The sequence below is a fragment of the Salvelinus fontinalis genome, chromosome 31 (genome assembly GCF_029448725.1).
Source record: "Salvelinus fontinalis isolate EN_2023a chromosome 31, ASM2944872v1, whole genome shotgun sequence".
Lineage (NCBI taxonomy): Eukaryota > Metazoa > Chordata > Actinopteri > Salmoniformes > Salmonidae > Salvelinus > Salvelinus fontinalis.
The window spans coordinates 24958142-24973972 of NC_074695.1; the positions used below are offsets into that span (position 1 = coordinate 24958142).

The 15831-nt window shown below is 44.6% G+C and overlaps 1 protein-coding gene across 1 annotated transcript in view; it reads left to right on the forward strand.

Moving 5' to 3' along the window:
• LOC129829937 (integrin alpha-5-like) overlaps positions 1-15831 on the forward strand; it is an 86299-nt gene that overhangs the window by 66623 nt on the left and 3845 nt on the right. Inside the window, exons 25-29 of the mRNA XM_055891972.1 lie at positions 1912-2070; positions 5479-5586; positions 8503-8616; positions 13157-13258; positions 15405-15527. Of these exons, the coding sequence (XP_055747947.1) occupies positions 1912-2070; positions 5479-5586; positions 8503-8616; positions 13157-13258; positions 15405-15527 (606 nt within the window). The remainder of the gene's footprint in view (positions 1-1911; positions 2071-5478; positions 5587-8502; positions 8617-13156; positions 13259-15404; positions 15528-15831) is intronic.

The window sequence follows — 15831 nt, forward strand, 5'->3', positions numbered from 1 at the left end:
CACCTTACAGTGAAATGCTTACTTACGAGCCCCTAACCAACAATGCAGTTTAAAAAAATACACATAAGAATAATAAATAAAAGTAACTAAATAAAAGTCATATAATAAAAAAGTAACTATAATAAAAGTAATTAAAGAGCAGCAGTAAAACAACATTAACAAGACTATATACAGGGGGGTACCTGTACAGAGTCAATGTGCGGGGGCACCAGTTAGTTGAGGTAGTATGCATATTTAGGTAGAATTATTAAAGTGACTATGCATAGATGACAACAACAGAGAGTAGCAGCTGTGTAAAAAAGGGGTGGGGGCGTGCAAATAGTCTGGGTAGCCATTTGATTAGGTGTTCAGGAGTCTTATGGATTGGAGGTAGAAGCTGTTTATGAACAGATGTGAAGCCTCTTGGACCTAGACTTGGCGTTCCGGTACCGCTTGCCGTGCGGTAGCAGAGAGAACAGTCCGACTAGGGTGGCTGGAGTCTTTGATGGATGGCAGGAAGCTTGGCCCCAGTGATGTACTGGGCCATTCACACTACCCTCTGTAGTGCCTTGCGGTCGGAGGCCGAGCAGTTGCCATACGAGGTGGTGATGCAACCAGTCAGGATGCTCTCAATGGTGCAGCTGTAGAACCTTTTGAGGATCTTTGGACCCATGCCAAATCTTTTCAGTCTCCTGAGGGAGAATAGGTTTTGTCGTGCCCTCTTAACGCCTATCTTGGTGTGCTTGGACCATGTTAGTTTGTTGGTGATGTGCACACCAAGGGACTTGAAACTCTCAACCTGCTCCACTGCAGCCCGTCGATGAGAATGGGGGCGTGCTCGGTCCTCTTTTTCCTGTAGTCCACAATCATCTCCTTTGTTTTGATCACAATGAGAGAGAGGTTGTTGCCCTGGCACCACATGGCCAGGTCTCTGACCTCCCTATAGGCTGTCTCGTCGTTGTCGGTGATCATTGGTAAACTTAATGATGGTGTTTGAGTTGTGTCTGGCCGTGCAGTCATGAGTGAACAGGGAGTACAGGAGGGGACTGAGCACGCACCCCTGAGGGGCCCCTGTATTGATGATCAGCGTGGCGGATGTGTTGTTTCCAACCCTTACCACCTGAGGGCGGCCCGTCAGGTGTTTAGTCCCAGGGTCCTTAGCTTATTGATGAGACTAGAGGGCACTATGGTGTTGAACGCTGAGCTGAGGTCAATGAATAGCATTTTCACATAAGTGTTCTTTTGTCCAGTTGGGAAAGGGCAGTGTGGAGTGCAATAGAGATTGCATCATCTGTGGATCTGTTGGGACAGTATGCAAAGATCCTGGAGTGAGTCTAGGGTTTCTGGGAAAATGGTGTTGATGTGAGCCATGACGAGCCTTTCAAAGCACTTCATGGCTACAGACGTGAGTGCTACGGGTCAGTAGTTATTTAGGCAGGTTGGCTTAGTGTTCTTGGGCACAGGCACTATGGTGGTCTGCTTACAACAGGTTTGTATTACAGGTTCGGACAGGGAGAGGTTGAAAATGTCAGTGAAGACACTTGCCAGTTGGTCAGCTCATGCTCGCAGTACACGTCCTGGTAATCCCCGCGGCCTTGTGAATGTTGTGAAAGAGAAAGAAGAAGAAAGAAAGACATTCCAGGACGCACAGGGGTTTGTTTTGAGCCTTACATCATTACAAGTCTAACTCAATTTGTAAGGACAACCTAGACTTATGTTGTCAGACATCCCACCGGACAACCTTTCTCAGAACAGGAAGAAAAACAGTGCTCAAGTTTAGATGACATCACATCAACATTCCATTTCCTGGAGTTCTGGGTCAGCCTGAACAGATTCATTTTTTGAGAACAAAGACCAGGTGGGGGATTATATTCTTGTAATATTCTACTTACTTTCTCTCTTCCTCCTTGTTCTCTCCCCTGTCCCTGTCAGCTGGTGAACAAAGGTCCCAGTGGGATCAGCCACACAGTGCTGCAGCTCAGCTGTCCTCTCAGTGTTCAGGGCCAGGGTCTCCTCTACCCCCTGGAGATATCTACTGAGGGACCCCTCAACTGCACCACCAACCACTCCATCAACTACCTGCAGCTCAAGGTGAGCTATCAATTACTGGCATGTCTTTAGATGTATGACAAGGAACACTTTTGTAAAGGTGGAGCAGGTCTCAAAAACAAAATCTCTCACGGTCAACATATTCACTCACACACACACCACACACACAGCCTTCTCAGGGTCACATGAGGCTCATCTGTGAGTCTAGAACACTTCAGAGAGACAGGCACTGTGAAGATATCCCAAAGGTTATAATTCAGTGTGTGATTAACAGTCTCAGCTCTCCACACCCAACTCCCTCCCAGCCTAACCAGCCCCACCCAGGACACTAGCCTTACTGTCACTTTGATCTCTCGGGTCTTCCCTCAGCCCAGCACAGCTTGATTAACCACTTCTGTACCGATACTCACTCATCTTCTCCATTTAATGTTTGGCTAAAACCCAGCAGAAAGGGACCTCAGGGTTCACATGGGCACATGACTCTGGTGTAGTCGCTTGTTTGTGTCTAGAACTTCTAAATGTACAGATGCTGAGATGGGCCCGACGTGGTTGTCCATTTAGCGGTGATCTGTACAAAGCCATGTGGATGAGACCCCACATGCACTAGATTCAGGATGAGGATAAGACCCCACATGCACTAGATTAATGATGAGGATAAGACCCCACATGCACTAGATTCATGATGAGGATAAGACCCCACATGCACTAGATTCATGATGAGGATAAGACCCCACATGCACTAGATTCATGATGAGGATAAGACCCCACATGCACTAGATTAATGATGAGGATAAGACCCCACATGCACTAGATTAATAATGAGGATGAGACCCCACATGCACTAGATTCATGATGAGGATAAGACCCCACATGCACTAGATTGAGGATGAGACCCCACATGCACTAGATTCATGATGAGGATAAGACGCCACGTGCACTTGATTCATGATGAAGATATGACCCCACATGCACTAGATCAGTGGTTCCCAAATGTTTTATAGTCCTGTACCCCTTCAAATATTTAACCTTCAGCTGCGTACCCCCTCTAGCACCAGGGTCAGCACACTCTCAAATGTTGTTTTTTGCCATCATTGTAAGCCTGCCACACACACTATACGATACATTTATTAAACATAAGAATGAGTGTGAGTTTTTGTCACAACCCGGCTCGTGGGAAGTGAGAAAGAGCTCTTTTAGGACCAGGGTACAAATAATAATAATAATCAATAATTTTGCTCTTTATTTAACTTCTTACATATAAAACCTTATTTGTTCATCGAAAACTGTGAATAACTCACCACGGGATAATGAGATGGGGGTGCTTGAAAGGATGCACTCTGCAATGTTGGGTTGTATTGGAGAAAGTCTCAGTCTAAAATCATTTTCCATACACAGTCTGTGCCTGTATTTAGTTGTCATGCTAGTGAGGGCCGAGAATCCGCTCTCACATAGGTACGTGGTTGCAAAGGGCATCCGTGTCTTAACAGCGCGATTTGCCAAGGCAGGATACTCTGAGCGCAGGCCAGTCCAGAAATCTGGCAGTGGCTTCTGATTAAATTACATTTCACAGATTCGCTTGTTGCAATTTGGAAGAGTCTCTCTTGTTCAGATATCGGTAAGTGGACTGGAGGCAGGGCATGAAAGGGATAACAAAACCAGTTATTTGTGTCATCCGTTTCGGGAAAGTACCTGCGTAATTGCGCACCCAGCTCACTCAGGTGCTTCGCTATATCACATTTGACATTGTCTGTAAACTTGAGTTCATTTGCACACACAAAAAATCATACAATGATGGAAAGACCTGTGTGTTGTCCTTGTTAATGCAGACAGAGAAGAGCTCCAACTTCTTAATCATAGCCTAAATTTTGTCCCGCACATTGAATATAGTTGCGGAGAGTCCCTGTAATCCTAGATTCAGATCAGTCAGGTGAGAAAAAACATCACCCAGATAGGCCAGTCGTGTGAAAAACTCGTCATCATGCAAGCGGTCAGAGAAGTGCAAATTATGGTCAGTAAAGAAAGCTTTAAGCTCGTCTCTCAATTAAAAAGTGTCAATACTTTGCCCCTTGATAACCAGTGCACTTCTGTATGTTGTAAAGCGTTACATGGTCGCTGCCCATATCATTGCATAATGCAGAAAATACACAAGAGTTTAGGGGCCTTGCTTTAACAGAGTTAACCTTTTACACTGTAGTGTCCAAAATGTCTTTCAAGCTGCCTACTCACTTGGCAGCAAGAGCCTCTCGTGGATGCTGCAGTGTCCCCAAGTGGCGTCGGAAGCAACTGCTTGCACACTCGTTACCACTCCACTATGTCTCCCTGTCATGGCTTTTGCGCCATCAGTACAGATACCAATATGAGCAGAAGCTACGTTTGGCTACATACAGACCGTTAGTGGAATTCCCACGAGAGAGTAGCGGTTAATGTGATTGGATGTTCATTATTTGACTAGGCTACCTGCATTTGACATTGTGTTGTTATTTTGCTGAACACTCGATGGTTTAATTTGATTTTTGGCAGTGAAACGAGGCTACCCAAAACTCACCCAAATCTTTAGCACCGTTGGAAAATATAAATGAACTGTTTGAAAATGTGAAAAAAAAAAAAATGCAAATCACATTTTTATTTGGCGTACCCCCGACGGCATCGTACCCCTGGGGGTTTGGGAATACCTGCACTAGATTAATGATGAGGATAAGACCCCACATGCACTAGATTCATGATGAGGATGAGACCCCACATGTACTAGATTAATGATGAGGATGAGACCCCACATGCACTAGATTAATGATGAGGATAAGACCCCACATGCACTAGATTAATGATGAGGATAAGACCCCACATGTACTAGATTAATGACGAGGATGAGACCCCACATATACTAGATTAATGATGAGGATGAGACCCCACATGCACTAGATTAATGACGAGGATAAGACCCCACATGTACTAGATTAATGATGAGGATGAGACCCCACATGCACTAGATTAATGACGAGGATGAGACCCCACATGCACTAGATTCATGATGAGGATAAGACCCACATGCACTAGATTCATGATGAGGATAAGACCCCACATGCACTAGATTCATGATGAGGATAAGACCCCACATGTACTAGATTCATAATGAGGATAAGACCCCACATGCACTAGATTCATGATGAGGATAAGACCCACATGCACTAGATTCATGATGAGGATAAGGATGGGTCACTAACATCAGTTTCTATATTGACCTAATGGGTGGTGTACTCTTCTCTCATGGGTGAGGTCAGTGTCTGTAATGTATTGACCTAATGGGTGGTGTACCCTTCTCTCATGGGTGAGGTCAGTGTCTGTAATGTATTGACCTAATGGGTGGTGTACCCTTCTCTCATGGGTGAGGTCAGTGTCTGTAATGTGTTGACCTAATGGGTCATTGTCTTCTTTCCCTCTGTGTCTCCTCAGCTCCAGCAGACTTCCACAGAGCAGCCGCCCCTACTTGTGCCTGGTCAGGATCACCACATCGAGAGGAGAGAAGTCCAGAGATACCAGCTGGCAGAGCACACTAACCTGGTGAGGCCATACACAATGACAGACTGATGGATGGAGGGAGAGAGCGATGGAGAAAGCTAATGCTGAAATTAGTTATTAGGGCAATGACCCTAATTCAACAGGCTTTTAGAGTGATAAGCAGGGCTTTTTTTAACCTCTGATTGTTAAGGACTGTTTCCTGTTGTCAAATAGTTAAAATAAACAGGACGTGGATGGTAGAGACCAGGGGCTTTTCTTTGGATATAGATCTGAGCTGGAGAGTTGAACCTCTGCTTCTATGTTCCTCTGATTCACCTGGAGCCATGGCATGTTGTTAATCTGGGACGGTGGCTCTGGCCTGGTCCTGCTCTTAGATAAACATCCTGGGTTTGGCTAATGAGGTATGATGTAATTAAGAGGGAGTGGTCAGAGGGCGTGGGGTGGTGGTGGTCCCCGCTTTGGGGATTAACATTAAAGAGCTGCAGGGAGACGGGGTGGAGCTTGGGCAGTAAGGGCATGAGAGTAGGGGGATCTGTGGGACCAGGGGAACCACCTGGGCATGATGATCTGGTTACATGCTGACCACACCACTCGCGTTGCGTGTGCGAGCATTGCAAAATAAATGTACACATACATGTTATTCAATCATTGCACCCACACTGCTCGCGTTGCCTAGCGCTAAAATAGAAGTCAGTTCTATTTGTGGCGCTGAACGCGGTGCAAGTCCGACCTGTCCCCAAATGAATATATCTGGTTCCGAGTTTTGATATTTCAACCTGTGTGTCGTGATCACGTTTGTGGTGGGGGGACAAAATCAATTTGCGCACGATGGGACTCGCGCGTCCGGTTTGGTGATGGTGTTAGTTGATAGATCGTGGTGTTGTTAGTGCAGGCACCCTGCCCTGGCACACACTGGCCCAACTGATATAGCCTCACTGTTGTTATTTTACTACCGCTCTTTAATTATTTGTTAGTTATTTCTTTATTTTTTACTCAAATATTTTTTACTTAACTCTTATTTTTTATTAAAACTGCATGGTTGGTTAATTAAGGGCTTGTAAGTAAGCATTTTACTGAAATGTCTATACCTGTTGTATTAAGCGCATATGACAAAAAATATTTGATTTGATTTTGATTTGATCCAAACAGTTGCAGGACCAGCTATCTCTCCCTCTGTTTTCCCTCTCCCTCTGTCTGTCACTACCTGCAGCACTGAAGAGGTCTTTGTCCCCCCGTCTGTTGCTCTCACCCACCCCTCGTTTAACAAGCCTGCCCGATGACACGTTTCTAGAAAGTCTTCCATTCTTTGTTTCACTCTTAGCTCTTTAGTTTTCATGCTGACTTGGAACGAAGGACAGACGTTTTTGTTGAAAAGGTCTTTGAATAGAAATACAAAGTGTGTTAGTTTTGTTCAGCCTCTTGATTGAATCTGGTTTTACTAGGTTGTCTGATCAATGAGGGAGACCTCTCTGTATGGCTGGCCTCGTCCTAGAAGACCTGTAAATAGACACACTGTCAGCTGAGCTTAGTCTCTAAACTGCTATTAGTACAATCCAGAAAAATGAAGGTGTAATTATTATTTACACTCATATCACACAGTGGCTGTCATTGTACACTTCAACACAAACACACACACCTGTATTATATAGCCAGTCGCTGCTGTTCTACTCATTGTGGGAACAGCAGCTATCCTCCCAGCCCCCATCTCCTGCCCTTGACCTAGGCCGCCCCACTAGGGAGGATAGGGGGACTAATGGCTGAAGCATCTTTGGCACTGGTCCATATCCATATGGACCATTTCCCCAGGCCCACCAGGCTCCCTCAGCCTCCCCCAGACCCCAGGCCCACCAGGCTCCCTCAGCCTCCCCCAGACCCCAGGCCCACCAGGCTCCCTCAGCCTCCCCCAGACCCCAGGCCCACCAGGCTCCCTCAGCCTCCCCCAGACCCCAGGCCCACCAGGCTCCCTCAGCCTCCCCCAGACCCCAGGCCCACCAGGCTCCCTCAGCCTCCCCCAGACCCCAGGCCCACCAGGCTCCCTCAGCCTCCCCCAGACCCCAGGCCCACCAGGCTCCCTCAGCCTCCCCCAGACCCCAGGCCCACCAGGCTCCCTCAGCCTCCCCCAGACCCCAGACCCACCAGGCTCCCTCAGCCTCCCCCAGACCCCAGGCCCACCAGGCTCCCTCAGCCTCCCCCAGACCCCAGACCCACCAGGCTCCCTCAGCCCCAGACCCCAGGCCCACCAGGCTCCCTCAGACCCCCCCAGGCCCACCAGGCTCCTTCAGCTTCCCCCAGACCCCAGGCCTGGGGGGGCAGTGGGGAGTCCTGTCTACCACCAAAGCACTAACAGTCAGTTTTTGGAGGTTTACAACGAAAGCGCCCAGCTCCCATGATGAGGATTTCATTAAGATTGTGTATAAAAGTGGGCGGGTTTCAGTGGTTGGGCAATAATGTTGGATGGCGGTGAGCGTCGACTGCGTGCTGCATTTTTTGTTTCATGACATTCCCTCAATCTCTTTCTAATTGGAAGCAGCCCTGGATAGGAATCATAACATTGAGCTCTTTGTTATATTTGTTTGGCCTGCAGTATGGCCTGCAGAGTTAACGTTGCCTTTACTTATTTTATTTTTTGGGGTATTGAAAATCATACTCTGCATTTCAATATACTCCAGTATACCGCCCAAGCCTACTATCCACCTCCTCCCTCTCTACTGACCTCTGCACCAGTTTATAATTCATGCATTTAGCTAACTATTGTTAAATTAAGCCTGATAGAATGACAAATTACCTTTGTTTTGTAGCTGTTTGATTTTTCTTGGTGAGGACAGCAATAATAGATTGAGCATGGCATATCTCAAATCATGGCATATCTCAAATCATGGCATATCTTATGTCATCTGTTTAGCATTAATACTCTCCCTCTCTTCCTTCCTCTTTCTCCCTCCCCCTCCCCCTGTCTAGTCCTGCTCTAACGTGGAGTGCTGGACACTGCAGTGTGACGTGGGTCTTCTGGAGAAGGGGACCAGCGCCATCCTCAAATTGCGCTCCCGCATCTGGGCTGAGACCTTCATCGAGGTACAGTATGTGTGGACTGGAGATCAAACCAACCACTCTGCATAGTCAAACACACATCACTTGTCTGAGTTGCTGGGCCGAAGAAAACTATACAGATGATCTAGGACCTACACACACAATTGCTCCACAACACACCTTTAAATTGGAACTGGCAACGTTTTAGCAACATACAATCTGTTCATATACACCCCCAGGAAGAATATTACACCTTACCCCCAGGAAGAATATTACACCTTACCCCCAGGAAGAATATTACACCTTACCCCCAGGAAGAATATTACACCTTACCCCCAGGAAGAATATTACACCTTGCCCCCAGGAAGAATATTACACCTTGCCCCCAGGAAGAATATTACACCTTACCCCCAGGAAGAATATTACACCTTGCCCCAAGGAAGAATATTACACCTTACCCCCAGGAAAAATATTACACCTTGCCCCCAGGAAGAATATTACACCTTACCCCCAGGAAGAATATTACACCTTACCCCCAGGAAGAATATTACACCTTGCCCCCAGGAAGTATATTACACCTTTTTTTATAAAATCTGAGAAGCGAGCACTTACATCTGGTCAATTTCATGTTTTCATACTTTCATAGAATGTTTGGGAATGACATAGAGTAAGGCATTTGTGAAAATGTATATAGCAATATAGAATGGGAAAGCTGCCATGCGTTTGGACAATTAATAGACATCGCAGTAAATATAACCTAATAAAAAACAGTCTTGTCCAGGGTTGCGTGCAGTACGTTTTTACGTTCTGGAACATTCATTTGAATGTAAACGGTGCTGTTCTGAACGACCAGTTGAAAAACGGGGAGGTTGTGGGTTGGGGAACTCTGTCAGCATAGTCACTGCCCTTTAAAAACATCACTCATTGCTTCAAGCCACACCCACCAAACGAAAGCAAATGTACCTCAGTCTGTTCAAGAACGTACAATAATGTTTTTGGGAAACGTGTCGTTCAGTACAAACCGTTTCGCAATGTAGAAAACGTACAAGGGAATTGAACACACCTCAGGACGGGACTCTACACAGACCGGTGCGCCATAGCCAATCAGAGCTACAGTTAGCCTATATGCAAATAAGCCATTTTACACGCGGGCCTGCCATCATTCACTTTGTACTGGATTATGTATTTACAGGCAGTAGCAACAGCGCTACTTTAGATCATTAGGAAGCATTTGCCACCATTCAAAGCCACTGAATGGATTTCTGCAAAAACACCACGGAAGTCCTCTTACATTTGGGAACTCTACAGTCTTATTGATCAAACAACCATGAACAGGTAGGCTGTCTCTCCCTTAGACAGTTGCCTATGATCAACAACTGTTAGCCAGAGCGAGATGCGTTAAAATCTAACGAGGGAACAGTAGATAAACCCTCACAAAATTACACTGATAAATGATGGGGAATAGTAGCCTGCTCGCCCTTCAGCAGCTTGCCTGCCAAAGCATGCTTGTCCCAACCAATGGCGTATAATAAACCCTGGGTTGCTGATACATGCATTGGCCATTGAGCGGCTTTGAAGCCACTGGTCGGCCATATTGGCACTTCCTAGTCCTCCATATGGATTTTTCTATTTATTTAACTAGGCAAGTCAGATAAGAACAAATTCTTATTTACAGTGACAGCCTACCAAAGGCAAAAGGCCTCCTGTGGGGAAGGGGGCCTGGGATTAAAAATAAATACAATATAAGTATAGGACAAAACACACATCACAACAAGAGAGACAACACTACATAAAGAGAGACCTAAGACAACAACATAGCCAGGCAGCAACACATGACAACTTAGCATGGTAGCAGCACAAAACACGATACAAACATTATTGGGCACAGACAACAGCACAACTGGCAAGAAGGTAGTCAACAATACATCACACAAAGCAGCCACAACTGTCAGTAAGAGTGTCCATGATTAAGTCTTTGAATGAAAATATTGAGATAAAACTGCCCAGTTTGAGTGTTTGTTGCAGCTTGTTCCAGTCGCTAGCTGCAGCGAACTGAAAAGAGGAGAGACCCAGGGATGTGTGTGCTTTGGGGACCTTTAACAGAATGTGACTGGCAGAACGGGTGTTGTATGTGGAAGATGAGGGCTGCAGTAGATATCTCAGATAGGGGGTAGTGAGGCCTAAGAGGGTTTTCTAAATAAGCATCAACCAGTGGATCTTGCGACAGGTTATACAGACATGACCAGTTCACAGGAGGAGCATAGAGTGCAGTGATGTGTCCTATAAGGAGCATTGGTGGCAAATCTGATGGCCGAAATGGTAAAGAACATCTAGCTGCTCGAGAGCACCCTTACCTGCCAATCTATAAATTATGTCTCCGTAACCTAGCATGGGTAGGATGGTCATCTGAATCAGGGTTAGTTTATCAGCTGGGGTGAAAGAGGAGTGATTACGATAGAGGAAACCAAGTCTAGATTTAACTTTAGCCTGCAGCTTTGATATGTGCTGAGAGAAGGACAGTGCACCGTCTAGCCATACTCCCAAGTACTTGCATGAGGTGACTACCTCAAGCTCTAAACCCTCAGAGGTAGTAATCACACCTGTGGGAAGAGGGGCATTCTTCTTACCAAACCACATGACCTTTGTTTTGGAGGTGTTCAGAACAAGGTTAAGGGAGGGATGAATAAAATTCTACAGTATTTCAACAACAAATTACTTTTTAAATTTTTATTTAACTAAGTCAGTTATGAACAAATTCTCAATTAAATGTTTCAAGGACAAAATTACATTTATTTAAGTATTGTCTGGTTGTAGTGGGGACAGTAACAGAACTCTCTAAAAAGAAACTTGAAGGAAAATGCTTTTATATTTATTTGTTTATGTTTAGCTCACAATATAATTTCAAAGTATGCATTAAGGTGTCTGTAATACAATAAACGTGTTAAACTAATGTTGAGATTAATAAATGCATTTCTATAGTGTCTAAAATATTGGTTCCAAGATGGCTGGGAGGTGGCTTCAATACAGCGCTCCCTGTCAATCATCCAGGGTAATCCAACCCACGTTTTGACAACTGAATGGGAACTTGCCTGCCTGCCCTCCCATTTGATTGACAACAAAGAGAGATGCCAACTGTGGATGAAAGTCGTTCAAGTTCAGCATAGCTAGCTAGAAAAGTGATTAACAATTCTTGCTAGCTAACCATATGACACCTGCATCTCTAGTTGTAGCCACCAAAAAAAGTATATGGTAGGAAAAAGTCGGCCACTCACTGACTCGTCCAATGACATGATATCCTCCCAGCAGCTAGCTAGCTAACATTAGGCACCATGCTTTTAGCTTGCTAAATAAATAGCTACTGTACATAAACAGACAAGCTAGCCTATTAGCCACGCTATGACTGACTTGTGGTCATTGGCCTTTTATAGTTTGATTCTGCTGACATTCCCAGCCTTAGGCAGCAAACAATGTACCAGGCCAGCTTTACAACATGATAGCAATATTTGTTGGACTACCAAGAAATGTATTGGTGAATTAGCTATATTAATCATGCATTGAACTGCATCCATCTATTCTGCCAACAATGCTTTACTTGACATCATTACATTTTTTTGTCAAATAGAAGCTATTATTAAAACCTCTTTATAAAGTTGGTTTTGTAGCATAAACTGAGAATTTGATATTTGTGACTGATATTCTGATTGTCTGTTTGTTTCATATCTGCAAAGTAGCTAAAACGCTGTCTGTTCCACTTTAATTAGGTCATCAAAGAATGGATCTTAGTCAGGTTCAGATGTGGAGATGAAAGCAACCGCCAGAACTACTGGTCTTGTCTCCTCTCAAACTGACTACACATGTAGACAGTTTCTACCAGATGACAATGGCACTGACAGCATGAGACGGAACGTCTCAGTTTGTGTTCTGTCTGTAGGCCTATCTGTCTATTCACATAGCTGTCTGTGTATTTTCTCATGTCAAGATTTGGCTGAGTATAAGCAGAAATATTCCTTTAAGTAGCTATACAAAGAAAGCACCAAGACTTAAAACCTCAAATTAGAGAGTGTAAAATATGAATGACCAGTCAGACTCACACACGTGATTGTATTGACTAGATGTTTGTATTAAGACTCAGATATTTGGTGAAAATAAACGGAAAACAGTAGCTTACAGAGTGAATAATTAAATTGTAATTTCAATAGTTCTGTGAGCGTATCGTTTATGTGTTGGTCTAGTCTCTGTATTAGGTATAGCAGAGCTGGAGGGTATTAGTCCACAGAAGCCGTTGTGCGAAAGACCTTACACCAAGGCTTATGTGTAAGTGCATTGGAAATTCATTAGTTGGGGGTAACGCCTTCTCATAGGATTGGAATGTCAGAGGGGTTTTGTGAGAAGAGCCAGCCGGTCTGATGAGGTTCATCAGTCTCTGTGGCACATTACTGCCTCCTACTGGACGACTCATCACTAGTCCACACTTGGCCAGCACTCGTACAAGTTGCAGTTTGCCTTTCAAACACTCCTACACAAATTATTTGAAAAATCACAATGGATATCCAATCTGATCCTGTTGTTTTGTTTCCGTTCTCAGAGGGCATACAAGGGGTACGTGCTGGAGTGCCTGGCAAGGTTCAGCGTGGTCAAGATGCCCTATGCCATCTTGCCCAAGGAGGTACCGAGTGGATCTAAAAAGGTAGCTGTATGTGCAGTGCACTCATGTCAACAAACTTCTCTATTTTAATATTGTATTGTTAGTTTTGCATTACCATACAGTCAGTGGTTAAATTGGGATTTGGGAGGTGGGGTTTCTAGTTTGGGGGCGTGCCCGGGAGGATTTAATATAGTAGTCTAAACAATCTATACTGACAAAAGCACATCACAGCATCCTACAGGTTGTGGAGGGACCATGTGAGGAGGATATTATTTTCGTGCACAGAATGTGATGAGCTGAACAATTGAATAGATAGACAACCCTATAGTAAAATAGTTTAACTTTGCTGCTGCTTACTTGTGTTGGTGAGAAAAAAAAATTCATTAGATAATTCGAAATTCGCATAATCAAAGTTACAGGGTCTCAGCTCTGCCTGGATCTCATTTGGATCATAGGTGTTGGGTCTCGGACTCGGTGGGATCCGGCCTAACTTAACCCCTGTATATAGTATGCCCATGTTTCATTCAGCAGCTGTTGGGAAAATGCAGGAAGCCTGGAATCGAGGCTATTATACAGTGCCTTCGGAAAGTATTCAGACCCCTTGACTTTTTCCACATTTTGTTACGTTACAGCCTTATTCTAAAATTGTATTAAATCGTTTTTTTCCTCATCAATCTACACACCACCCTATAACGACAAAGCAAAAACTTGTATTATTTTTTATTTTTGCTATTTTATTCACAATAAAATACTTATTTACATACTGTAAGTACTCAGACCCTTTACTCAGTACTTTGTTGAAGTACCTTTGGCAGTGATTACAGACTTGATTCTTCCTGGGTATGACGCTACAAGCTTGTCACACCTGTATTTTAGGAGTTTCTCACATTCTTCTCTGCAGATCCTCTCAAGCTGTGTCAGGTTGGATGGGGAGCGTCTGCACAGCTATTTTCAGGTCTCTCCAGAGATGTTAGATCGGGTTCAAGTCCGGGTTCTGGCTGGGCCACTCAAGGACATTCAGAGACTTATCCCGAAGCCACTCCTGCATTGTCTTGGCTGTGTGCTTAGGGTTGTTCTCCTGTTGGAAGGTGAACTTTCGCCCCAGTCTGAGGTCCTGAGCGCTCTGGAGCAGGTTTTCATCATGGATCTCTCTGTACTTTGCTCCGTTCATCTTTCCCTCGATCCTGACTAGTCTCCCAGTCCATGTCGCTGAAAAACATCCCCAAAATATGATGCTGTCACCACCATGCTTCACTGTAGGAATGGTGCCAGGTTTCCTCCAGACGTGACGCTTGGCATTCAGGCCAAAGAGTTCAATCTTGGTTTCATCAGACCAGAGAATCTTGTTTCTCATGGTCTGAGAGTCTTTAGGTGCCTTTTGGCAAACTCCAAGCGGGCTGTCATGTGCCTTTTATTGAAGACTGGCTTTCGTCTGGCCATTCTACCATAAAGGCCTGATTGGTGGAGTGCTGAGAGATGGTTGTAATTCTGGAAGGTTCTCCCATCTCCACAGAGGAACTTTAGAACTCTTTCAAAGTGACCATTGAATTCTTGGTCACCTCCCTGACCAAGGCCCTTCTCCCCCGATTGCTCAGTTTGGCTGGGCGGCCAGCTCTAGGAAGAGTCTTGGTTGTTCCAAACTTCTTCCATTTTTAAGAATGATGGAGGCCACTGTTTTCTTGAGGACTTTCAATGCTGAAGAAATATTTTCTTACCCTTCCCCAGATCTGTGCCTTGACACAATCCTGTCTTGGAGCTCTACGGACAATTCCTTCGACCTCGTGGCTTGGTTTTTGCTCAACTGTGTGCCTTTCCAAATCATGTCCAATCAAATTGATTTGCCACAGGTGGACTCCAATCAAGTTGTAGAAACATCTCAAGGATGATCAATGGAAACAGAAAGCACTGGAGCTCAATTTCGAGTCTCATAGCAAAGGGTCTGAATACTTATGTAACTAAGGTATTTCTGTTTGACTTGTCATAAATTAGCAAAAATATATAACATGTTTTTGCTTTGTCATTATGGTGTATTGTGTGTAGATTGCTGAGGATGTTTTATTTATTTAATCAATTTTAGAATAAGGCTGTAACGTGGAAAATGTGGAAAAAGTCAATGGGTCTAAATACATTCAGACCCATTGAGTCGCTGTAAGTGGAGGTCATGACTAAATGTGCTCCCCCTCTTCAGGTGGTGACCCCATTGGTGTGGAACAAACAAGACAGCCAATACTCTGTGCCCTTGTGGATCATCATTCTGGCCATACTGGCTGGGCTTCTGCTGCTGGCACTGCTCATCTACGTCTTGTATAAAGTGAGTGGTCAGGATAGAGGTGATGTTAATGTCCGGCAGAGTGGGCAATTCCCATCTCTTAACTTCCCATATTTTCCTTTAGAACTATATTTTTAGAATGTGAAATGTCAGAATAATAGTAGAGAGAATCATTTATTTCAGCTTTTATTTCTTTCATCACATTCCCAGTGGGTCAGAAGTTTACATACACTCAATTAGTATTTGGTAGCATTGCCTTTAAATTGTTTAACTTGGGTCAAACGTTTCAGGTAGCCTTCCACAAGATTCCCACAATAAGTTGGGTGAATTTTGGCCCATTTCTCCC